Source organism: Sylvia atricapilla, chromosome 2, assembly GCF_009819655.1.
Source record: "Sylvia atricapilla isolate bSylAtr1 chromosome 2, bSylAtr1.pri, whole genome shotgun sequence".
In the NCBI taxonomy this organism is placed as follows: Eukaryota; Metazoa; Chordata; class Aves; order Passeriformes; family Sylviidae; genus Sylvia; species Sylvia atricapilla.
Genome location: NC_089141.1, coordinates 5,410,176 through 5,435,385, shown reverse-complemented (window position 1 = coordinate 5,435,385; position 25,210 = coordinate 5,410,176). Strand labels below are relative to the sequence as shown.

At 41.8% G+C, this 25,210-nt stretch overlaps 1 protein-coding gene across 1 annotated transcript; it reads left to right on the top strand.

Moving 5' to 3' along the window:
* Positions 1-1,678: 1,678 nt before the first annotated feature.
* TFG (trafficking from ER to golgi regulator) lies at positions 1,679-24,961 on the top strand. Its single transcript, XM_066340719.1, is given in 10 exon segments — positions 1,679-1,807; positions 4,081-4,171; positions 5,801-6,016; positions 12,637-12,720; positions 13,577-13,723; positions 15,175-15,342; positions 17,631-17,771; positions 24,176-24,285; positions 24,287-24,416; positions 24,419-24,961. Coding segments are annotated over 8 exon segments (1,083 nt in total). The 5' UTR covers positions 1,679-1,807; positions 4,081-4,171; positions 5,801-5,832; the 3' UTR covers positions 24,538-24,961.
* Positions 24,962-25,210: the final 249 nt, after the last annotated feature.

Sequence of the window (25,210 nt, the reverse complement as noted above, 5' to 3'; positions counted from 1 at the left end):
TCATCAATATGCCATTTTATTGAGAATTATTGTGAAATAGGAATTTTGGAAAAAGCCACAATCAATGGACAGCACGGGGCCTGGGGTCAGTGCTGGGAGACCCTCAGATCCGGCAGCTCCGTGTGCTCCCCGTTCACAGCCTGCCTTTGCAGGGCTGCCTTATGTACAGTTTTTGGGCCAGAGAGAAGGTTGTCTCATCCCACTGTCCACTCAGTTGGTGTTCCATATTCATATTCCTTTTCTCTCCGTCTCCCAGTCCGATGAATGGCTTTCTGCAGGGCTGGACTCTGATTGCATTTACGGGAACTCTGCACTGGGATGCACACCCATGATGATGTAGATAAGATTTCCATCAGGTGTTGATCACTGGGTCATTGGTAATCCCATCTTCGGAGGAGACCCATCTCCTGGTGGAGACACCCTTCTTTCTCTTCTTTCTATTGCAGATGGGTCACTTCCCCTGCTCCCGGCAGAGACTTGCAGTTTCACAATCACTTTTTATTTGGTGGTTCAATACCATATATTTCTATAAAACATGAATTAATTCTCCAATACTTATAAGAGCACCTCTCTCGTACTGAGCAGCAGAGTGCCTTCACTGCGAAATGAGCACGAGCAGCAGAGATCCCAACTATCCCACTGCAACACGAGGTCCAGCTCCAGTAGCTCTGCTAGAGGAATCCATTCTAACACCTTCCATTGACAAAACTCAGGAAATTACCTGCAAATTCGCGGGGTTTTTTTCTCTCTTAGGAGGACAAGCTCTGAATGCAAGGCAGGGGAGTGTGAGAGTGTGTGAAGGTACGATCATAATGAACGCCTGGATGTGACCATTCAAGGATGAATGGCTTCTGTGTGTGTGTCTAACAACTACAGGGGAATTTTACGGCTCTTTTTTTCTCTGAGCGCTGCCAGCCTACGGTGAAAAACGAGTTCCACACTTTTTTTAAAAAATTTATAAGTGTAATAAAAAATTAAGAAAATAGACAAATTAGGAGACAGAATAGGCAAAGCCTCTCAGCTGAGGGGGCTTGGCACCAGGTCTGCCCATAGCCCACCTCACCCTTTTAGGACTTCTGTCTTTAAGGAGTGCTGTGTTGAATATTCAATAGATGTTAATGAAACATTCTTCTTTTGATCAGTTTTAAGTATTCCTGATCATCTTATCTAATAAATTTATTTTGTGGATGGCTCCACTCCGTCTGGTTACATGGGGGTAAATTGTTTTCTGAGGTTTTCTGGTTCATTTGGATGAGAAAACAGAAAGTTGACAGGCTTTTCATGAAGGGCCACAAGGTGACCCCCCGTCTCCCATAGCTTCTGGCTTGCTGGTGAGAAGAGATTAAAAAAAAAAATAATAATAATCTCAGTCTTAACCTTCTGGTATAATCCAAAAATACGAATTTATTACCCTTCTAAACTCTTACTGATAAAACATAATACAGTACAGTTATACACATAGCAGCCACACTAATATTTCCCAAAGGCCAACTATATGACATGCATTTATATCACGACGAAGGCCAAGGCTGGTATTTCAGAGACACGCTCTGGCGGAGCGCGGCCGGGCCGTGGCAGCGCTGAGGGGACGCACTGAGGGGCCGCGCCGGGCGATGAGGCGCCGCCATGGCGGCCGGGAAGGGGCGGGGCCCCGCGCGGCGGAACGCGCAGGCGCGCGGCTCGCGCAGGCCCGGCCTGCCTCCGGCCCCTTCTCTGCCCTGCCACGTACGGGGCGGTGGCGGCCGTGCCCGGGTTCGCGCGGGGCCGCACGGGGGGGCTGCACCGGCGGGACGGCGGAGAAGCCAGAGTAAGAGAGCGCGGGGGGGATGCTCCCGGGGGCAGCCGCGCGTGGAAGCGGCGGGAAGGAGGGAGAGAGGGGCAGCGTTGGGTTCGGGGTGAGCCGGCCGCCCCCTCCTCTCTCCCCCGCCGCCATGGTTCCCCGGTGCCCGGGGCGGCGCGGCCCCTGCTGGAGGGGCCGGGAGACCCCTGGCGCCCCCCCGGCCGCGGCTGAGGGAGGCGGGAAGCGGCCGCGGCCTCCTGGGCCCGGGGCAGCGGGAGATGCCTTCCTCCGCACGGCCGGGTGTCGCGGGGCAGCCAGCCGCTTTCCCTGGGAGCCGCCGGCTCCTCATGGCCCGGCAGGGATTGGCCGTGACTTCTGTTCCTCCTTGCGCTCGGCCTGCCCGAATGGGAACTGAAGGAAACCGAAAAGAGCTTTTCTCCTCTCTGCTTCCTCGCGTCACCCCCCCACCTGTCTGGGGAAAACTCATGGCTCTCTCTCAGGTGGCGTTTGGGAGGCAGTCCTGCCTGCTCGTATTGCTGTCGGCTTCATCCCGATCATTCACCCTGTTTTGACAGGAAAAATCAAAGCAGGAGCGTCTGTCCTTTCCTTGCCTGGGCAAGGCTGTTTTTCTCTGCTGGTCTGCAGAAAGGGTAGTGAAAGAAATGCAACGTGGTGCTGAGATGCTGGTTTCAGAGGGGATCCTGAAGTGACTGGCCTAGATTGGGCGGTCTCTGTCCGCATGCACCACCTAGATTAATGCATAATGTGGATAGAAAGTGAGCTGGGAGGGGAGGAAAAGTCTGTACCCGCAAAATGAAAGTGGTAGGTTAGAAAGATGTCAGTGTGATTCTTTGGGGAACAATCTGTGGCTGAAACATGGAGACATAAATGTTTTTTGGTTGGTTGAACCCTCCCCACCCCAGGAAAGTAGATGCACACTGATTTTGTTAAAAAAAAGCTCATTAGTGTGCGATCTGGATGTATTCTCTGAAAAACTCTCTCAATGGAGTCATCCATTCAGCTGTGTCACAGTGAGGGGAAAAAGCTTTAGTGCTGTGTAATTCAGTGATTCGAATATTTCGGGTAGTTTTCTGTAACAGTTGTAAGCAGCTGCAGTGTTCAGAATCTGCAAGCAGAATGGAGAACAGCTGAACCAAAAAAAAAAAGTGCATTTAAATATTCTCCTGCTGCCTTTCCCTAGTCATTGATGGACAGCAGGTTTCTGAGTAATGCTGGTAAATAAAGCATTACAGTAGCTCCTTGCACAAAGACACAAATGATACCTTCAGTCTGTTGAAAGGGCTTCAGCTGTGTCCACCAAAATGTGTATGTTTAGGCCTTACAGATGGGGTTCAGTTGTTACTGTTACCACTCTCTGAGTAACATATTGTAATGCTGAAGAAGCAAAACCAATCTCCAGCCCTAATGCTTAAACAACATGAGGAGGTGACTAGATGAACTCTGGTTGGACCACTCGAGGATGCATCATCTGTATCCCGTTTTTGTCCAGCGCAGTAAGCTCAGCTGGAACTGTAGCAGGTCTGGGGTGAAAGGGACACTATCTTCATGCCTTACTCATTTTATGAAATGTGAGTGAAGCATCAGAAAAGTATCCTCTTCCTGTTCCTCTGCTTAGTGTGTCACAACAGTCTCTCACTGTCAGGAGCAGGCACAGCCCTTTTTATAGAGGAGCAGCTGCCAGCCTTGGAGAACCAGAGTAAGTTTGGTTCTTCTCTGGGATTTGCTTGTTCTTTGCCTTCCTCCTGTATGTTCCAGTTTACTTCCAGTTGAGTTGAAAGAGGAGAGCTGGGAAGCCCAGCTTTATGTGGGTAAAAGGGAACCTACTTTTATTCTCTGGTTAGCAATGAATCGTCTAAAAATCAGATTATGGATTTTTGATTGGCTGTGATGTGAGGGAGAGGAATTGCCAGGAGGGTACACCCATGGGATCAGAGGGAAGAGCCAGATGTGTTCCCTGTTGGGCTGTTCTCTGTGCTAAATCATCTCTTGGAGACTGTCCTGGAAAGGAATACATTACTGTTAGGAATTCCTACAGCCATTAGAAAATGTAAAACATAAAAATCTTCTATTACAAAATTAAAAGTCTTGTTTGAGATCTGTTTTAGATGAATGCAAATTCTGCAATACTCAGAAGTGTAAACGTGCTTGTTAAAGTATGGGTAAAGCAAGGGTCTTTTTTAATTGGATATATTCGCTGAGATTCTCTAAAGTGGAAGATTGATGTGAATTGTGTCGTTCTAAGGAAGTGTGACTGTAAATATGTTTATTTTCTGATGCAGCTGACTGTCCACTGGCACTGGCAGTGCATGGCGGCTTATCGTAACTCTGTCCTGGAGTGAGGTGGGAAAACTGCCCAGTAATCTAGACAAGGTAATGATGAATGGGTGTTTTTGGAAAGGAGTTGAAAGGAAACCTGTATTTTGTTTTTTAATGCTTCAATTAAAAAATCCCAACAACCAACCAACTTGTGCAGAACCTTTTAAATGTGACTTAATGAGGCTGGCTTGATGTGGCTGCAGTCAAGACTCCTGTGTTGCGAAACCTGACTAATGCATTAGTGAGCATTAACAGTACTATAAACCTCACAGTTTCATCACAGTGCCTTGGCAGCAACGTGGCTGTGTTAATTGCAGGTCCCTTTTCCCTGCAATTAGGCTGTATCCACCTACCTGCTCTTGTGTGTGATGAGGAGAGTGAGTTCTGTTCAATAATTGCTTGTATCTTTTTGGGCTGAACAAAGGGCTTTGCCTGAAATCTTTGCTTTATATAAAGTTAATTACCAGCCGCCACCCTCCCCCCCCTCGAAATTTAATTACAATCTAATGATAGCATTATACTGCAACTTTTTAATTTAAAATATTGTCAGTGAAACAGTAGAGTTAAATATATACAGGTGCATCAAGGAATGTATTAGAGGCTTCAGCTGAGTGTCTTGTTTCTGGTAGGAGAGAATTTTCAGTGCAGTACCTTAAAAATGACTGACTGTAGCAAAATTCATTTTTCTCATAAGGCACTGTGCTACAACATCTTTAAAGGCAAAGGAAAACCAGCTGCATCTCTCTGAGAGTTCTTCCTGCACAGGAGAATGAACACGTGGCTGCACGTAGCTTCAGAAATCTTGATTTGGATATGGGCTGCCTACATTTTAAGATCTCCAGTAACTGGACTTCAGATGTTCAGATAACTGCTGCTTTAGTTGCCCCTCATTCCACATCTATTTTTTTTGGCCCTGTCCAGAGCAGTGAAAATGGGAGGGGACATTTGACTTAACATCCTGGATCTCTTTTTGTGGGTTTTTTTTCCCTCTCATTCCCCCTTTGTGTAACATTGCTGTAGTTTCAGATTTTTAAATGTAAAACCTTTGTGGTTTTAAACGAGCGATTCCTAATACAAAGAGGTAATTTTAAAATTTTCATACATTAAATGTTAATGATATAACAGAAGTATATGCTGTGTGCTGCTAGGACACAAGATGGCTTTGTTGCACATCCTATTCAGTTGGAGCCTCTTGAAACACTGAGAGTAACAGACTGTTCTGACCATGTGTTGAATGCAATGAGTAGCTAATGTGTGGTCTATTGAGCTGCTTTTAAATGTCTAAAATCTTGGTTAAAATATCCCAATCAAAATTTTTAAAATTTTTAAAATTTTTAAAAATTAAGAAATTGTGAATCTTCCTTTCTGGAGAGGAGCCCTCAGTGAGTTCTGTTCATCCATATGATTAAACCAGTGTTTAGCTCTGCACTTATTTGTTCAGGAAATAATGCATGATTCAACTTGATCCCCTTAAGAAAGCCACCTTACAGCCTGAAATCCTTGAGATATTTGTTCTGGCAGTCTTCTCTTAAATGGTAAAAAAACCCCATTTGTTCTTTTTCATAATAGGGGGGCATGAAAAAGTAATCTAATAAGGTAATAATGTAAAGCTTCACAACTGTCCTCAGATAGATTAAAATTACTAACAGTTCAGTTTTCTAAAATGTTTTTAATGTTTTGCAGCTAACAGGTGTGCAGGCCACAAGGAATCCACCATGAATGGGCAGCTGGACTTGAGTGGGAAGCTGATCATCAAAGCTCAGCTTGGGGAAGATATTAGGAGAATCCCTATCCATAATGAAGATATCACCTATGATGAATTGGTGCTAATGATGCAAAGAGTTTTTAGAGGAAAACTTCTGAGCAATGATGAAGTCACAATAAAATATAAAGATGAAGGTAAGGTTTAATTACTGCTGTTGAGATTTAACTGGCTACTGTTACTCTGATACAGTTTATCTATGGAGAGAAACTTGGAAATTCACCTTTCAGAATTGTCCAATGTCATGGACATATGCAAGTGATTTCTTGTGTAATCTTTTTAATCAGACACTAGAAGCTGTGTCTCTTGTTATACTCTCTTAACTGCATTTCTTCAGTTTTTTTCTGAGATTTTTTCTCTCCGAAAGTGCACGTTTTGCTGTTGCAAGAAGCTGATTGCAGTTTTCTCTCCTGTTAACTCAGTTAAACATTTTTTTTTTCAGTGGGTTTGAAGGTGAAAAGAGAGTAAACATGTGTGACCTAACACAAGTTCTTGTCAGACTGAAAACTTGATTTATTTGGTAATAATTCTTAAATGTTTTTCTTCATCAGTAAAGATTAGAAGAATAATTTTAACTTGAAATGTGCATTAAATCTTTCCTCTCTGGGACCATTTGAATCTGCTGCACAATGTCTGTTCCAAAGAAAATATTGATCATTAATGTTAAAACAGGCATAACCTTAAGGATTTTCACAGAATGAAGAGAACCCTATTTGAGATGCATAGAGACAGAAGGTTGTGATTGGAGGGCTTTTCCTCTTTGAATGTTGATGAGGAATGGATAAGTTACTTAATTTGGGACAGAGGGATGGTATTCATAAAATGAAATGTGGAATGAAGTGATAAAATCCAAAGTCTCTTAAAGACTGATGATTATGCTGTTGCACAGTAAAAAAGTGCCACATTACTGAGGCATTTAGGTTCTTTTTTTCTTAATAGGCTTAAGAAACTTCAGTGCTGCCTGTGCTGCCTAAAATGTCAACTTTTGTTCATATATCTAAGCAATAAAATTTCACTTTGTATAGCTCTGAGACAGTTTTTTAGGTTCATGAAGCTTTTGAGATGCTGCTAATCGAAATTGTAAGTAGTGTAGGTCTTGGGTCTTGACCAGTATTTTGGGGCTTGATCTCTAGAGAGGGGGAGCTCAGTGGATTTGTGGTGGTTTTGTTTTCCCTCTTACCACATTTTTTTTTTCTTTCTGAAATGAGAAAGGTGAAAGGAGATTGGATGCTTTTTCATTAGGTTATATCTTGAAGTTACTTTGGGTGGGTTTTTTTTTTTTTGCATTCTTACCTGTGCTTTAAGTACAGTCCTCTGGGGTTTTTAGTGTATACTAATATGTTTTATTCAGAATAAGATAATGGTGTATCATGGAGACAGTAATTACAGTTTCATTCTTTGGCTGTCTTTCACACTCTAGAGACTTCCTGCTTTTACTTTGAGATTTCTTTGTTTCAGAATTGTATTTGGTTTGCACAGCCAGGTTTTGGTAGTGGAGGGGCTACAGGGGAGGCCAAAGCCAGGCAGCTCCAGGACAGACATGCTGCTGGCCAAGGCTGAATCAGTCAGAAATGGTGGTAATGCCTTTGTGATAACATAGGGAAAAAGGAAAGAAAAGAGTTATGGTACAGGTGTCGTTTTGGCCAGAGAAGAGAGGAGCAAGAATATGTGAGAGCAGCTCTGCACCACCAAGGTCAGGGCAGGAGGTGCTCCAGGCAGCAGAGCAGAGATTCCCCTGCAGCCCGAGGTGCTGACCATAGTGAGGCAGAATGTGCCCTCGCTGCTCTTGGAGGTCCATGGAAGGGCAGAGATCCACTGTGGAAGTGCAGCCTGTGCAGGAGCCTTGCACCAGAGCAGCTGGATGCCTGAGAGGAGGATGTGACCCCCTGGGAGGCCTGTGCTGAACCAGGCAGGATCCATGGACAGAGGAGCCTGTGCTAAAGCAGGTGTCCTGATAGGACTTGTGGCCCTGTGGGGGGCCCATGCAGAAGCAGGCTGTTCTTGAAGGGCTGCCCCCAATGGAAAAGTGACCCAGGCTGGAGCAGTTCCTGAAGAGCTGTTTGCTAGTGGGGTGTACTCATATTGGAGAAGTTCATGGAGGACTCTCCTATGGGAGGGACCCCAGGTGGGAGCAGGGGAAGGATTCCTCTGCCTGAGCAGTAGCAGAAACCACAACCTTCACTCCCTGTGCCCCTGCACCACTGAAGGAGGAAGAGATAGAGCTGGAAAGGAAGGAGGGGTTGAAAGGTGGATTATCCTGCTCTGATTTTGGCTGGTAATAAATTCAGTTAATTCCCCCAAGCTGAGTCTATCTTGCCCATGGCAATAACTGATTTGTGATCTCTCTCTGTTCTTATCTCGTATCTTGTCCTTTCACTGTGTGTTCTCTGTCCTGACCTCTTGTGGAGGGAAGTGACAGTGTGGCTTTGGTGGGTACCTGGCATCCAGCCAGGGTAAACCCACTACACAGAATGTCCTGCACTATTCCATTGTGATTTCAGGGTGTGTTGTGCTAGGTGATCATCAGTACCACAAACATTTATTTATGTTCCTAATAGCAGATGTAGTTGCAAATGGTAAGGAAAAGGTTAACAAGACTTCAGTTTGCTTGTCATATGAGAGCTGTTACATCCTTAACTTCATTTCAAGTAAGCTAAGACTCTTCTTTAAATCTGTTTCAGTCATTAGATGCATTGGAATATGTACATTTTAGCTATTTCTGTTCTGTTATTTATTCCCCTAGACCCGCAGGAATGCTTGTGTGGATCCGTTACAGAGAGATATCATAAACTGGTCTAACAATGTCCACTACTTCCACAGCCTCCATCTGTGTCTTCTCCAAATTCATGTGCACAGTCTTTGAGTGTTCAAAGAATGCTTCATCTACCCCTCCATATTCCTACATTTTTAGGTTATGTCGTGTTTTTATTAATTACCAGAGAAACGAAGCCTCAGGTTGAATGCGGCTTTGTGAAGTCAAGTTTTCTATTCAAGCTTTCAAACTCCTGAGCTAAGGAAATTGCTCTGCTAGATGTGAAACGTTTTTCATGTCCTATTTAGTTCTTGAACACACAAAATCCAATGTCAGCTAAAAAGCCCCCAGCCTCAAACAAACTAATGAGGACTGTCAGCAGTGAATTTGTATGAATCAAAGAGTAAAACTGCATCTTAAGCACACCATATTACTGAGTTACACATGCTAAAAGGCCTATAGAGCCAATAACAGGAACTTGACTTGTTTTTAAGTTATGCTTGAATTTAAAACAGAAGGTATAATGTGAGACTGGCCTTTTTGCTCTTGTTCTTCATTACCTTGTAATAGAAGATTGTTTCCTCATACTGCATGTATTCAAGCTGCTGTGCTAGTCAGTAATCTCTCAGCCTTTGGTAAATTTACCAGGGTGAAGGAAAACTACATTTTGATGTAGTGTGGTTTTTGACTGTGTGGGGTTTTGTGTTTTGTTGTTGTTTTTTTCAAAAATGAACTGAATGAGAAATGTAAGGGTGAGTAAGTCTAGTAGATAATGAAGCTTATTAGATGAGGAAACAGCTGGCAGGGCAAAGGAATGAGGCAGATTTGTAACGTCATCAAGGTTGAAACACATCATGGTGATGCAGCATTAATGCTAAAATACCTTGCAGTCCAGTGGTTAGTTAAGGGAGTCCCTAGTTTATAGACAGAAAAAAAGAATTGGCATAGCAGAGAATGGGATACATGGGAAATTGTCGAGAGGGAAAGCTGTGTCCCTTGTTAAAATGAGAAAGGTAAGTTCTAAAAATAACAAGATTAGTAGGGAAAATAAAGGAAAGTCTGTTTTATTTTCCAGCAGAAAATAATTAGCATCGTTTAATTCTATCTGTGTCATGGTAACAGGAATTAAGCTTCATTGGCATTTCTTAAGATGAATTTTTTTTTTTGCTAAATCTAATATGCTTAAATTGTCAGATATTTCTATGACTTCGCCATATGAATGACCTTATGAATCTTAGCATATACTCGGATAATAACTTGATGGCTGTCAATAGGAATCATAGATCTGACTTTATGCATCTAACAAGATTCTGTCCTTGGTGCTTCTGAGCCTTTTTTTTTTTCTTGTAACAATTTAAAATATAAAATTTATTCATTATTCTTAATGCGTTCAACCTAAAGGTTAAAATAAGTGAGGAAGAATTAAGATGGAATGATCCCAGTTCTTTTGGGTGACATTAATCCATGTAAACCATGTGTATTGATGTGCATTTTCATTTCATTGTGCAGGATAGAGTGTTTAGAACATGCATCTTTGTTCAGGCAGTGGATCTGAGTGTTGACTGGTATGACAGAAGAGCATCAAGGATGTTTTGCCAATGTTATGGATTGCTAAGAGAAGTAATTACCGTTTATTGCATTACCATATAATAAGGAATAGAGGGGCTTTGTGCTAAGACAATGTTGGATTTTGGTATCAGCATTTAGGAAAGGTTAGAGAAAAGCTGGAAAAGGTGTTTGGGTTGGAGGGAGCACACAACTCATCACACCCCCCTTTTACTGCCAAAGAAAAAAAATCTGTTTAACTTGGATAAAGTCTGTCCAAATCCTGTTATGGATCATAATGGTAAACAGGGACACTGATCCTCCTCTTCCTGGCACTGGTGAGGTGGTGACCAGTGAGGCTGCATGTCTGTGCTCACTTTTAACGTGTGCATTCTGGGACACAAAGATTTGGAGAAGCTGCAGAGGGGTCCAACAGGATGTGGTGAGGACAGGGAGGGGCTTTGTGCAGGTGGCCTTCAGGGAGCCCTGGAGATAGCTGGGCTTGTTCACTGTGCTGCAGAGGGGGCTGAGGGCAGAGCCAGTGCAAAGGGAGTTGCAAAGACCATTCAGTGTGAACAATTTGCAGCAGCACCAGATGGCAGCAGCCAGAAATTGCAGATTGAGAGGCTGAGCATGAGTTTTGGCCAGGAGGGCAGCGTGTCACTGGAGCAGGCTGCCTGGTGGGGTTTGGAGCCCTCATTTCTGGAGACTTTCCAGTCTCTACTCAGAGAATCCATGACTGATACTGCTGTCAACAGATGTCTTGTGAGATTGTGAAAGTGAAAACAGGACATAAAAAAAATCTTGGGAGGCAACAGTATTTCTTTCAAGAAAACTTGAAAATTATTTTATATGTTATCACTTTAATAGTTTTGTAACTTAATTTTGTTAGCATCTTCTTTGAAGACTGACAGGTAGTGTGAGGTGTTATTAATAGTACTACTTAAGAAAACCTTCCATTGCAGAGGTGTTACTTGTAGTCAGGGACGACAAAATTAGAATATGTACAAATTCTGAGCTGGCTTTGATTTGATATCCCGTGTTTTATGACTGTTCATACCGAAGCATTAATTTACTTGAAAATTTTAACCAGAATTTAGATACAGTTTGCCCTTGTCACCAATGTGTAAGGAGTTTATATACACTCAGATTTTTAGGCAGCAATCTGTAATGGAAAATGTCTTCCTGTGTCTGTCCACAGAACCCCTTTGCTACAGTGTTTTGTGGAGGAGCCTGGGCAGCCTAGGGTTGGCTTTGTTCCAAGCTGTGTGGCATTTATCTACACTGTTGCTTTTCAAGGTGAAACTTTACTAGGTGGTTTTTCACCTTAGTTCCCAGTCATCAAACTGCTCAGGCAGGAAGTGTTCCTTCTATCCCTTGTGCCAGTACATGTTTTCCTGATAATGTGCTCCACTCTTTCCTTTGCTCTGCTTAGCTCAGGTTCATTTAAGCTATGAATTACCTGTTGAATATGTTAAACATCAGAAAATCTGTCCTGCCAAAGACAGTAGTCCTGTTTTAGTAGTGATTTTGTTGAGTAAGCAGAGATGTTAATGTGGCTTTCCTTGACTCAACTTAAGAATCATAAGAGACCAGACTGAATGGGAACTCGGTATGTCTTTTGAGGATTAATACGATCAAAGGTGATCATTGCTTTGTGCATAGCCCTTTGTATCCTAGGAATAAATGATCCCATCGAGTTCTAATAAAGTTCCTGTGACAGACTGCAATGTGTAAATTCATTAGGACCCTCTGATACATGACATGGAAGAAATCCAAGCCTAAGAGTTGGGACTTCATGTCGTATTCCTGTTTGAGAGAAGTTTTCTTCTGACTATTTTGGCATCTTTGTGTTTTCCTACTTTATTTGCATGTTAAAGCTGAGAGAGATCTTTACTATTCACTTCTACACCTGAACTTTGTTTTTCAGCAAGGGAATGGTAATAGTCTTGCATCTCAGGTTCTGAATATAAACTGAGGAAATGTTCTAGGACATTCAAAATTTTATTTTGGTTTTTAGAAATGGAATTGGGTTGGCTTATGCCATTTATCTGACTCTTGTCTGTTCATGAACAGCACAGTTCTGGAGCCACTTGGCATAGGCATTTCACTTTTAACTGGTAGTAACATCATTCTTCCTGGGGTTGGACTGGGTGAACTCTTAGCTCTAATATTTCATCCTGTATGTAAACATAAAAAAAATGATGAGCTGTATGCAACATCAAAGGGCTAATGTCAGAAAATTCCCTTTTGAAGCCAGTCATGCTTCTGTCTTACCTTCTGTGCATGATTTCTCTGCACACTGAGTCTTCTACTAAAAGAATAAAACATTTTTTCTAGTGATCTCACAATCAAATAGGGAAAAATTATTTTTGAGTAATGAAGGAACATTTCTGTCCTGACGTGAAGCACAGTAGTCATAGGCTATGATTTAATGTAACTTTTTCTTGTTCTTTTCAGATGGAGATCTTATAACAATTTTTGATAGCTCAGATCTCTCCTTTGCCATTCAATGCAGTAGGATACTTAAGCTGACATTGTTTGGTAAGTATAAAGACTGTATTTTTTTATTTATTTTAAATAATATCTATTAACATTCAGGCAGTGGAGTTCAGTGAGACGTACAAAAACCTTTAAATTTGTCACCTCAGAAGGTGAAGTGCAAATCAGTAAGTTGGAACTGCTGTGTTAATACATGATATCTGTTTTCTCTTGATGTTTTTCATGAGACTTCCAAACTTAATGGAAACTGAAACTACTGCTTTTTCCTCAAAGTATTTGGTATGTGTGCATATCCATGTGATCAGTGGTTCTTTCTTCCTTAGTGCTCTTTTCCATGTTCTCCTCCACTTTCTAGCTTTTGTGGGGATTTCTTTGCAGGTGCATGAGAGTTTAAAGCTGACACCTCACAGTGGTACACTGCTCCAAACTAGTGTTAGTTGCTTGGAGCTGAATAGATCTTAACATCCTTTTAGCCTTTGTGTAAAAGTTCTTTATTTTCGAACTACTGTAAGTAACTTAACATGTAATTCCAAGCCTTTAACTTAGACACTGATCTTATTCATGAATTGCAGTAGTGTTGTGTGTGCTGTGTCAGTTCTAAAGGAATAGCTTTCCAGAACCACTGCATCATTCAGGGTATATGCAGGGAAATGAGTAAACAGTGCAGACACTCACTGTGGACTTTGCTTTGGTGCTGTAGCTTTTGCTGAACTGAGATTATATTAAAGGAACAGTAAAGCTCTAGAATGAGTTCAGCCTAAACTTTCTCACTTTAAACTCCACAAAGGATGGTGATGCTACAAGCAAGTAAAAGTCGGGATTTCTTTTGTCATCTTAGATTGGGTGTCAAAGCTGGATGTTCCTACAGCGTTAAGTTTGTGTAATTGCTGTTTTGCAGTGAACGGACAGCCAAGGCCGCTAGAATCTAACCAGGTGAAGTACCTGCGCCGAGAGCTGATAGAACTCCGCAATAAAGTCAATCGTTTACTGGACTGTTTAGAGCCACCAGCGGATCCAGGGCTTTCCACTAACCTGCCTGAGAGTGGTAGGCAGCCTGGCAAAGGGTCGTTTGCTTTGATTTGCAGAGTGGTGCACTGTTTAACCAAGTGAAACATGGATCATTCTGAATTGTTGCTTGATGGCCCAGAACTTAACTTTTAATGCTTTAGTTATTTCAGAGACAGAATTTTGGTTCAAGGTATCTGGAATAAAGCACTGACCTAACTTAGGAATTAAACTTCAGAATCCAAGGTTTTGTTGCAATGTAAGAAAACCCTGTAACTAACAGCTGTGAACCTCAGCAATGTCTTAAAAGGGCTTTTAGCCAAATTAATAGGGTTTTTTTGCTGAAGAGTTCTTGCTTGCAGTTGAGTAGTCCCTCTGCTTACTTTGGGCTAGCTCTGGTGCTTATCTTGTGTTGCTAAGCAAGTTTGATTCACTAAAACAATAAGAAGTGAATTCAGCCAAAATTATATCCGCTTTTTTTGCCAGGTTAGGAAATTGAATCCACACATTTTGCGCTCAGACCAGCATCAGAGCTGTCTCAGGGTAAGCAGCACGAGGGTACAGGTAGGGTGGGAAAGGATTTTTGGGGGAGGGCAAAGTGGGAAAGAAAGTCTTATTCTCACAGTTTTGAGGTATTGATCTCCTAGCTTAGGGCAGTTATACTGCAAATATTGTGTCTCAGTGTGCTTAACTACAGAGTTTAGGTAAGCTGGACACAGAAAATAATGACAAAGGCATGAAGTACAGAGCTCTGAGTAAAGAGGTGAACCAAGAACATCAGCTTGCCTTTTAGGAAATGTTACTTTTGTATTTGCACTTCAAAATTTTATTGCTTTTGTTTCTTAAAAAAATCCCAGCCCAGTTTCTACAGTATATGCAGTTAGTAATTTCAGTGGAATACCATGGATTCTGGTTACAAACTATTTGGAAGGAGGTTAGATGATGATGCAAGAATGTAAACAAAACTACCCAGTCTGTATCTATTTGTAGTTGTTTGCTTTTAACAGAAAATGTAGCACTATTAGGTAAGGCATTTGTGAGCAATTCAGTTACCTGTATAGTTGCAAAGATCTCGACTTCACCTGTCAGCTTAGGAAAAATTAGTGGAAAAAGGTAGAGTACAAACCAGAAACTGCAGCTGATAAACACCATAATAAGTTGGAACTATCCTGTATGTTTTTCTAATTTTGAAGTCCTTGTGGGCAACTCATTTGTTTGAAGCAGGAGCTTTATGCCTTTGAATTTCAGAACACAGGATATATTATACTGATAGTCCCCAGTGTTAGTATATCTTTAAGTAACTGAAAGAAACCCAAACTTTGTAATCCCTCCCGGTTTCAGACACATCAATGATTCCCCACTGTTACCCTCCATGCACATTGCAGCAGTTCAGTGTTCAGAGCCCCAGGTGTGCAATGCTGCTGTGGTGTGTGTGTGTGTGTGCTGGTGTTTCAGTTCTGGAGAGCTGGTAACTGGCGTTTTGCTTTGTAGATGCTGTAGATGGTAGGGACGAAAAGCCTGCTGCTGCTGACGGTAATGTTAAGCCATCCACTCAAGTTATAGCAGCGAGCATGTCTGCATTCGATCCGCTAAAGAACCAGGATGAAATCAGCAAGAATGTCATGTCAGCCTTTGGCTTGACAGATGATCAGGTGTCAGGTAAGGATGTGGCTGCTGAAAAGGAAAGCCAAACCTGTTCGTAATCAATGACTCCCGTTTTGATTTGTAACAAAGTATGTTGGATGTATTAAGCTGTGTTCTGTGTTCACTCTTGTCTTTTCAGAATTCTAAAACTTGCTGTGTTAAGGTGTTGTATCTGTGTGCTAACTTTTGTATACAAAATATTGAAATGTTGCTTTGATTTTAGCATTGTGTTTTAGCTTGGAGTAGAAAATGGCTTCAATTTTTTTTAATTTGAATTATTTAAAGCTATTGTGTGGACTGACTTAATTGATATCTGCCAGTGATAGAAGAACTCACTGCTCTGCTTCAAGGTTTGATCTTGCAGTTCATGTTCTTGGCTTGTGCTTCTGCTGTTTAGGTCGTTCAGAATGTGTTGTATGACCCCACCTTTTCTCTGTTTCATTTTAGAAGTAGATAGAACCAACTTTTTCACTGTTAACAGAAAGCAATTACATACTTGTCTGAATTATATAATTTTTTTTGAAGAGCTAGAGGACTGTTAGCCCTAGTAATAGAATGCTAAGTGTATAAAAATTGATTATACTAAACTGAATGCTGTCAACTTGAGACAGGATAACTGAAGCTAGAAAATCAGTGTAGAATGTGATAAGCAGCGTGATGCAGAACTTAGGGAAGTGATTTTGCACAGAACCTGTGCAGGCTTGGCAAGATTTAATGGCTCATTGAAACATGAAAATGAAACTGCTGCTAGCTAACAGGATTTGCTGTGCACTCTCAACTCCAGAGCTAGTGAGTTTTATATGATGTGTGAAGTAGTCATACAGATGAGCAAACCAGTAGCAACTGGAGCTTGTTCTTCCAGTATGGCTACCATGGCAAAAGTGTGGAGTAAAAAAAGCAGATCTGCACTGTGTGATTGTGCAGGATCCAAAGTTGTACTCACAGACAGTAATTGACTTCAGTATGAAGCTCTAGTCTGTGGGCCAGGCCTATTGTGTGATCTCTTCCTCCATGGCACATTTTGTTTATTGTCACAGCATGGTTCTTTCACAAACCACAAGTTTTCTTTCACAAAACTTGCAATGGGCCTATCTAAACACGTAAGCAATAGCAAGTGAAGCACAACTGGCAGAAAATTTGAGTTAGTTTTTGAATGAGTGGTTTTGTCAGTGCCAGTTAATGTTTTAATCAGTGATACTTCAATATTTGTGTCTCCATAACCCTTCTGAGAGAGTGAAATGACTTGACCGTTCTTTGAATGTACAAAGAGCTCCACAAAAGACCATTTAAGCAGGGTTTAAGAAATCACATTTCTAAAGCTGTAATCCTGCAGTTATGTATATAAATGCAAATCAAGTATTACGCAGATTTAATTAACTTTCCCCTAATAAGGTTAGCATGAAAACACAATTAGGGGCTTGTTGGATGCATATTTTTACTGTTTATATATAACTATCTAAAATTGCAAACAAATTGTCAGCAGTTCTAGTACTTATGCTTAACTTAAAGTGTGTATTTGAAAGTCTCTTAGCATTTATACAGTTGGAAGGATCCAGGTTTAAACTCCGTTGTTTCTAACAAAATATTTTGCATTAAATTGTAGTATATTATACTTGTTCATGTGTGTTTCAGGACTTCTTACTAATGTAGAGAAAACCTGAATTCCCAGTTTCCTTGCTGTCTTTGGGTGTCAGCTGGAATATTCTCAGAATTAGCAGAGCAGACAATTGCTTTTAGACTGAAGCCTGCCATATCCTGTCTGGGAGTGTGATTTTAACACCTCTTTGGAGGTTTTCTGTTTAGATGCTATTTAGCTATCAGTAAAACACTTTGTGGCCTGGTCTATGTGTTTCACAGTAAAATGCTAATCCATTTGGATAGTTCCATGCAACCTTTTACCTTTCCTCCAGATAAGAAAAAATAGGTAAGTGCATGTTGTGTCCAAACATGGCAACTCTTCAGTGTGTGTGTGTGTGTGTGTGCAAGGTTAACACTTGAAGCTGTTGAAAAAACATGCTGTCATGAAGGGTTTTTTCTCATTTATGAGTCAGGTTCCTCAAAAGAATAAAATCTGCGTACCTAAAGATAGGTGGAAAATCCTCCCCCCTGCCTCGTCCCCAATATTTTCAAATTAAAGTTTAGATGTGCAAATACACACTTAGTTTTAGCTTGGGTATGACACACATGTAAATCTGAAGTGGAAAAAATGTTAAAAACATTGCAAGGGAGGAATCTTGTAATAGAAATTTTAATTTCAGCTCGGTGTTCATATCACCTGCTGTGTTTTGTCCTTGCTCCCCCAGGACCGCCCAGTGCCCCAGCCGAGGAGCGATCAGGAACGCCAGACAGCATCGCCTCCTCCTCCTCTGCAGCCCATCCCGCTGGGGTTCCGGCACAGCAGCCGCCCTACCCCAGCACGCAGCCACAGACCGGGCAGGTGGAAGGTAAGCAGGATGCTATTCTGCTCTCCAGGGTGTGAAGGATGGTGTCTGATTCTGCCTGAAATCAGCAGACCCAAAGCGATGTGTGCCCCTAGGCAGGACAGCCTTTGTCCTCGCTGCCCGTGCTGGGCCGTACAGAAACAGCAGGTGGAGCCGTGGCTCCGTCGGAAAGGGTGGAACACGAGAGAATTTTCATGGTGCTGATTTCTGCTTACATCTGTGCTCGTGTCATACACTGTGTTGTGTTGAGCTTTCACCTAACAGTTCGTGGACTTGTCTACTGTCTATGAAAACTGTTGTTTTCTCATAATTTCTATCTACAGCCTGAAGCTAGTATTTCATTGCTTCCTTTTTGTGTATGGCTCTGTGCTAGTCAAGTTAAACCCTGTAATCATCTTAAATGCATGGTAATTCCTTATAACTCCTGAGAGCTCAGCTGGCTCAACCTTAAAGTTTAAGGTCTTAACTCTGGTATTCAGATTTGTTTGCACTATGCCCTTAAAAATACTGTTTAACTTCTCAGAATTTACCTGTTTTGAGGTTTCCTACATTTGGGCATCATTTCTTCTGTTGCTATTTTCTAAGTGCACTGAGCCTTCAGACCTGCACACTTCTGAATTAAACTGTCAGTGAAATAACTTGCTTTGTTACTTCTTCCTCCATATTAAGGAAGTTTCTGTGCTGGTGTAGGCACAAGTGAGAGCCCCCTGATGCTTGTTTTACTGATGTAATGCTCAGACACATGTGAGATGGTGGTCACATAGTCACTTGGATTGCCTTGCCTGAAGGGAATAAGTAATATTTTGATCGAGCAGAGCATTTGAACAGGTGGTAGTTACGTATAATATTTAAAGAGGTATGAATGCTGTTGGTTGCAGTAGAGCTTATGAAACACTTCTATTGCTGCTTTCAGCCTTTCCTTGCTTATTGGTCAAGTGTTAGAACATAGCAAGAGACATTTTTGTAGCTTAAAGATAGAACAGTTTGGTGATTATGTATAAAAGTTACTTTTGCAAAAAAGGGCTCCAGGTTCTTCTGTTGGCAGCCAGAAAATTTTATATTCAGAAACCGTATTTTCATCTACTGAACTTGTATTTTATGAGTTTAGTTTTTGTACTATAGTTTAATACAGTAAGTAAGAAGTGTTGCTGTTAAACTGGAACTGAAACAAAGAAGTGAAACACTTAGAAGCACTAGCAGCACTAGCTTGGAATCCTGTATGGCTGCTAGCACCAGGGAAAGGGAAAAGTACTTGTTTTAGAAACTTGTCTTTCTTGGGGAAGATGTTATCTAGGCTCATGTATCAGAGTGCATGTAGTGATTTTTCTTAACTTGGGTCAGGGAAAGTATAGTGCAACAGTCCTAATGATGAAGGGATTTGTGTAGTTTTATGTAGATTTTATTATCGCTACTGCAATAATAAGTAATTTAAGTATTGATTAGATTTTCTTCACTCCGTGGTTCAGTCTTTGGGAAGAGATCAGAAGTAACTTTTGTCTTTCTTCATTAGAAATTAAAAATACTTTGCTTATGCTGTGCATTTTACGTATGTGGTAAACAGCAGTCTCTCACCAAAGCTGGGTAATGTAAGTGCAATTATCAATTTTATTCCAGAGTGTTCAAAGACTTTTCTTTGAAACATGAAGTGGTTTTCTATACTTCACTGGGGTTTGATAGCACCTCAGTCTAGTGGTAGTTCGGAGGCTTGTGCTGTCCCCACAGAGCCATAACCCAGCCAGACCTTTGGGTAGGTTTTGATTGTTAGGTTTTGAACAGGATGGGCTCACATAAATGGCATTGCTGGTAAACAGCAGATTCTGTTAGAAACTAGTTTTGAAACCAGTTTGAAATTATTAATTCACTTCATAAAAATCCCAAAACGCCCCAAGCTCAGCTTCCCCCTGCACTCTTTACCTGTATTTTGAAGATCTAAGTAAACTGGTGATGCCAGTCATGTGTCAGTCATTCTGGTGTATTGGGGTTTATTTATTAATGGCTTTCTCTGCCAGTAAATGCTGTGATGATTATGATTGGTTATAAGGTTGTTAAGTGTGAGTATCAAGTCACCTCACTTTCGTGTGCTGATACTATTGAAGGGCTGCCTCCCTTGAGAAGTTTTCAGCATTCACTTATTTGAATTAACTCAATCCAGCAATGATGTTCTAGTGCAGTGCTGTGTCTTGTGGCCTGTGCTTTCTTGTGAATTCAACTGAACACACACAAGAAGTAATTATATACAGATGTATATTGTATACAGATACTTTTTTAATCTTTGCTGAAATTCATGTGAAATCTCAGTCCCATAAGCACTTCATGATCTTCTAGGGAAAAGAATGTTGTGTGAGTATATTTAAATGGTCTATATTCTGAATCAGACTGAAAGTGTTTTTCAGTGCACAGGAACAATGGTAAATGCTGGCAGACCCTTCACTGCAATGAGCACTGCTAAGTACAAAACAGGCCCCAATGCTGTAGCTCATCTAGTTTTCAGAATAAAGATCCAGGGAGAGAGAAAACTCTGTGTCTGAAGACCCATAAGATCTCCACCTGTATTCATGGCTGTAAATTAAGAATGTTAAGTGGCCCTGGAACAACTCTCTGTTCCTCTAAACACCTCAGGCCTGGAGAAGATAGCAAGCCCTCTCAGAAATCTTTGTTAAAACTCCATGCTGTTTCTTTACTAGCCCTTTACCTGGGATTTCCAGCAGGTGCCAGTGTGGTCTCTCTGTTAGCCTGTAGGAAATTATCCCAAGGCAGGCAGCCTGCTGGTTATTCTCCCAGAGCTTCCTAAGGTCAAATGAGTTTCAAAAAGAGAACTTTCTGAGTTTCTAATTCTTAATTATCAAGCTAAGAGGCTTAAATTCTCTTCAAGGTTTGTGTTTTGCACTCTCACCATCCCACAGTAATTGCCCACCAATAATATTTTTAAGTGACTGCATCAATATAAAGTATTCTAAACACCTTAGTGTGAGTGTAAAATACTGTTCCTTTCAGCTGCAAATAGTGCAGATAAAAGAAGAAATAAGAAGTTACTTTAAATAAGTGTGGACAGGGATCTGTCTGGGAGGACTTGGAGCAGAGAGCAGTTGCTTTTGTCTCGGTGCAGCTCTGAAGATAGAGTTTAGAGTCTATTTATACAGTCTGCTGGTCTTTGCAGGATGAATAATAGTACAGTAACACTTCATAATAGTAAAGTTTCCATGTCTGCTTCAGTTCAGCTAAGCTTTAGTTTTGGCAGATAACTGATTTTTTTCTTTGACTGAGACTTAGTAGATTGAAAAACAGCAGAAGCATAAAGCTTCAACAGGACCCATAGGTTGTGTAAACAAATATTCTGCCTCTTCTGGCCAAGGAATCGAAGACAGTGAATGTAGGAAAATAAGCATTGACTTGGACTACCAAACTTAAAGAATGTATGGTTTTATTTTTGCTTTTGGGTGTATACCCTGGGGTCTCTTAAGAAGCCTTGGCGATGCTAAGAGATGGATGACTTATCTGGAAAAATCGGTCAGCATAAATAATATACCACTCTGCTTACAGTACTTGGTTGCAGAAATGGTCCTTAAGAACCTAATCTAAACAGACAATCTGAGGACATGTTTAACTTTTGAAGTGCTTTAATTTACAGTGTAAGTTCTGGAGCAGTTATGAAGACGTTTAAAGATTCCTGGTCTGTTACCAGAGTAGTGATAATTAAGGTGCAGAGCTTCTGGCTGCCTCTGAGAATGTACAATAGTAAGCCTCACGTAACTCTTTAGATAAACTTTATTTTAGTCAGAACAACATGTCTGAGAAACTCTAGATCTGTACTTTGATGTCATTGGGTTTGTTTCTGTGCTGTTTGAACTTTTAGGATATCGGTCGCTGTAACTCACCGGGGTCCTGGGCTTCAACGAATGCGTTTTTAATCCCTAGGTCAGATGTATCAGCAGTACCAGCAGCCTGGTTACCTGCTCAGCAGCCACAGGCCCAGCCCCAGCAAGCAGTATGGCGTGCAGTACCCCAGGTAAGCAGCTCTGCAGCAGCAGCTCAGCTGCAGCACCTCTCCTGCAGTGCCTGACCCTGTCAGCTCAGTTCCTGACCCCGTGGTGCAGGTCAGGGTGCTGAGCTGCCCAGATGCCTATGTTCCTTATGGGAGCTAGCAAAATTCAGAAATTGCCAGGAAGAGAACACTGTAGCTGTTTATGTTGTTAGTATGTAGTCAAAGTTCAGTCCTACTTGATTGTGACTAAAGGCAGAATGTGACTAATCAGCAGAATGCCTTGTTAGAAAGGCAGCCAAAATGAGTCACCTGAAGGGTGAGCAGCCTTCAAGATTATATTCTGCAGTCATGGGATTCTAGCAAGTAAGTGACACAACATCCCAATTTAGCTTTCTTAAATATCAAAGTGTCTAAAGGTGGCCCCTATTTCTGGCATCTAGAATAATCTCAGTGTCCAAACTTTACTGGTGTAAACACTGTAGTTATCACTCAGTAAATCTTTGGCTATTATACATACTGTAAATATCAGAGAAACTTTCAAGTGATAATGTTTCTGTTTTCAGTGTTTGATTTTGCTAAGTACATAAGTAAAGGTGCCAGTAGACTTTTAGCAGAAGATTCTTCTAGTGCACTACTGGTTTATGTGCAGTGAAATACAAAAAGCTGGCTTTGGTATACCCAAAATAAACTTGAGCTCAGAACTTTCAGTTCCTTTAGAAGCAGCTGGCATCTAGGAGAGGCCAGATGAGGTTTAGGGATGAACCTGTAAGAGTAAATTCTGCAACGAATTACATTTTGCTTAATAATTTCAGAAAATTATAGAAAGCATTTATCATTGCTTGTTTTAAAAAATCCTCCTTAAACTAAAGACTCCCATTAAGTGGCTCAGGGCCAGTGTGACCTTTTTCTTGGTGCACAGTGGGAGTGCATCAATTTTTATATAGATGAGAGGATTTGCAGAGCTCACAAAGAAATTCCAAGCTTAGCTTGGATAAGAACCCTAGAATACTTGGACTAAAGGTTTGTGCCTCAGACCTTGTTCCTGTGCACTGTGTGAGCGCTCATTGGTTTGAGTGTCTAAATGGTTCTCGTTCTCTGCAGATTCCTCACCCCCACGTTTGTAATTAGAACACAGAGACAGAAGTACTGAGGTATAATTTCAGCAGTAGCAAGCCTGTTGGAAGTAGAAGCATCTGTCTGACTCTCTAGGCTTAAAAACTGAGTGGGGAAACAAAGGCATTCCAATCTGCTTTCCAGACATATCCTACCATCATCTAATCCATTATTTACTGATGTTCCTGTGAAAGCTGTAGTGCACTGTAAGTTTTGCTTTCCAATTAACATCATTGTCAAGTATGAATTAAATGCCACCAGAAACTTATTGGAGCACCTGTTTGTCATGACTTAGTTTACAATTAATCTTCAGAAACAGGGTGGTTTTTTTTGAGGACCTATTGACAGCAGCCTTTGGAGATGTTGAGTCATAGGATCTTTTTGTTTGTATGGCTTTAGTTCTCATGAGTATTGTCTCCTTTCAAACGCATGTTTTCCCAAGAGCAGGATCTCTTCCCACTCTTATAGATCTACTAGGCAACAGTGGCTATTTATACATGGGTGTAAAAATGGACCCTTCAGAGGTTTGTCTCATGAGTAAATTTTGATTCCAGTTTCAAGGTGAGTTTACTGCAGTGCATTCTTACCCTTACTCTTTCCATTTAGGGCTGTGCACTTTTAATAATTTGTGTGTCTGGTGTTTAATGCTGACAGGATTCCAGTCACTGGAGAGGTTTCATTGCAAGTAGCTGCCAGGTGTGTTTCATGATGGATAAAAGTAGCTATTTCTTCATGAAAGGACTTTGTTCCGTTTTAAAATTTTCGAGAAGAAAAATTCCCTTTGGAAGCTAGTTTTATGCACAGAAATCAAATTTGGGACGCGTAAATGAAAATTTTGAGCTAAAGGTCTGTTTAATGCTGAAAAAATGAAAACACCTATGATTTAAACCAAAGGCATGGCTGATATTAACCCTGAGAGTATTATCAAGAAAGTTTAATGTGGAGATTTTGTTTGGGAAAAGGGTCGAATTTTGCCTCATTTGCCAATGAAGACTATTTTTTTTGTGTGTGTGATAGTAAGAGAAAAGACTACTTGTCCTTTGGGGTTTTTTTTCTTTTATTTCTTGTCCTCACAGGAAAACTGTTTATAGTAACTGTTGTCAGTGTGCTGTGCTGCCAGGGTGTGCACCAAAACCCCGACCGTGCGCTTGTGTGAAAGGCAGGGAAAACTCGCAGTTCACGCTTGGTTTGCCTTTCTGCTGATTCCTGCATCGTTTTGCATTTGTCACTGTGAACATTAGGAACAAAGGTCTTTCTGCAGGCCCCCACGGGTCTTAGCGTCTCTCATCACGCCTTGCTCTTTGCCTTCCAGCAGGCTACAGCCAGCAGCAGCCGCCGTCGCAGCAAGCCCAGCAGTTCCCGGCCTACAGCCAGGCGGCCGCCCCGGCCCCGGCCGCCGCCTTCCCGGGGCAGGCGCAGCAAGCTGCCGGCGCAGCAGCCGCCGCAGTACCCTGCGGGCAGCTTCCCCCCGCAGCCCTACACCACGCAGGCCTCCCAGCCCGCCGCCTACAGCGGCTCCCAGGCGGCGCCGGGCACCTTCCAGCCGCGGCCCGGCTCACCCCTCCGCCCGGCAGCACCATGACCCCCCCGCCCAGCGGCCCAACCCCTACGCCCGCAGACCGGCCCCCCTTCGGGCCGCAGGGAATACGCCCGCCCGGGCCCGGCTACCGCTAAGGAGCTGCCCCTGAGGACGGCGACTGACACGTGCGATTCCATCCCGACAGACTCCAGGATTTTCAACTGATGATTCCAAAACCGTAATGAGGCAAAAACTATAGCTCTTAATTAAATTCTGCTGGGGGAGGGACCGTCGACCAAATCTTTCCTGCTTTAAATTGTATCGGCTTAGCAGTTTAATTGGGGCTGGGTGGTTTTTTGAAAACACTACTAAATGTCTGTAAAGTGATTGACATTCTAAGCTTGCCTTGTCTGAAGGGTATAAGATACTAGTGGAAGTTTTAGCCCAATTATCAGGCTTGTTTTACTAATACCATGATGTACTAAATTAGATTCATTCTGGAGGTCAAACTAGATATGATGTATTATAAATTGTAATGTTCACAAGGAAAAAACTAATAAAAACCCTGAATCTATTAAATGCCTGATCTTGATTTTAGAAGTTAGACACAAGACAACTGTGCTAAGACTAGTGTGCGTGCTTAAAGCTCTTATCAATTTGCTTTGACAAGGGATGGGAGAGAATTCATGTTACTTGAAAATTTAAACCAAATGTGTATCTTTAAAAAGCCCCAACTTTCTACAGGTTCTATGCCACCCAGAGAAGGAACTTGGAGCACAATCCTAGTGACTCAACTTGGAGCCAAGAAAAAGCAGATCAAGGGCTGTA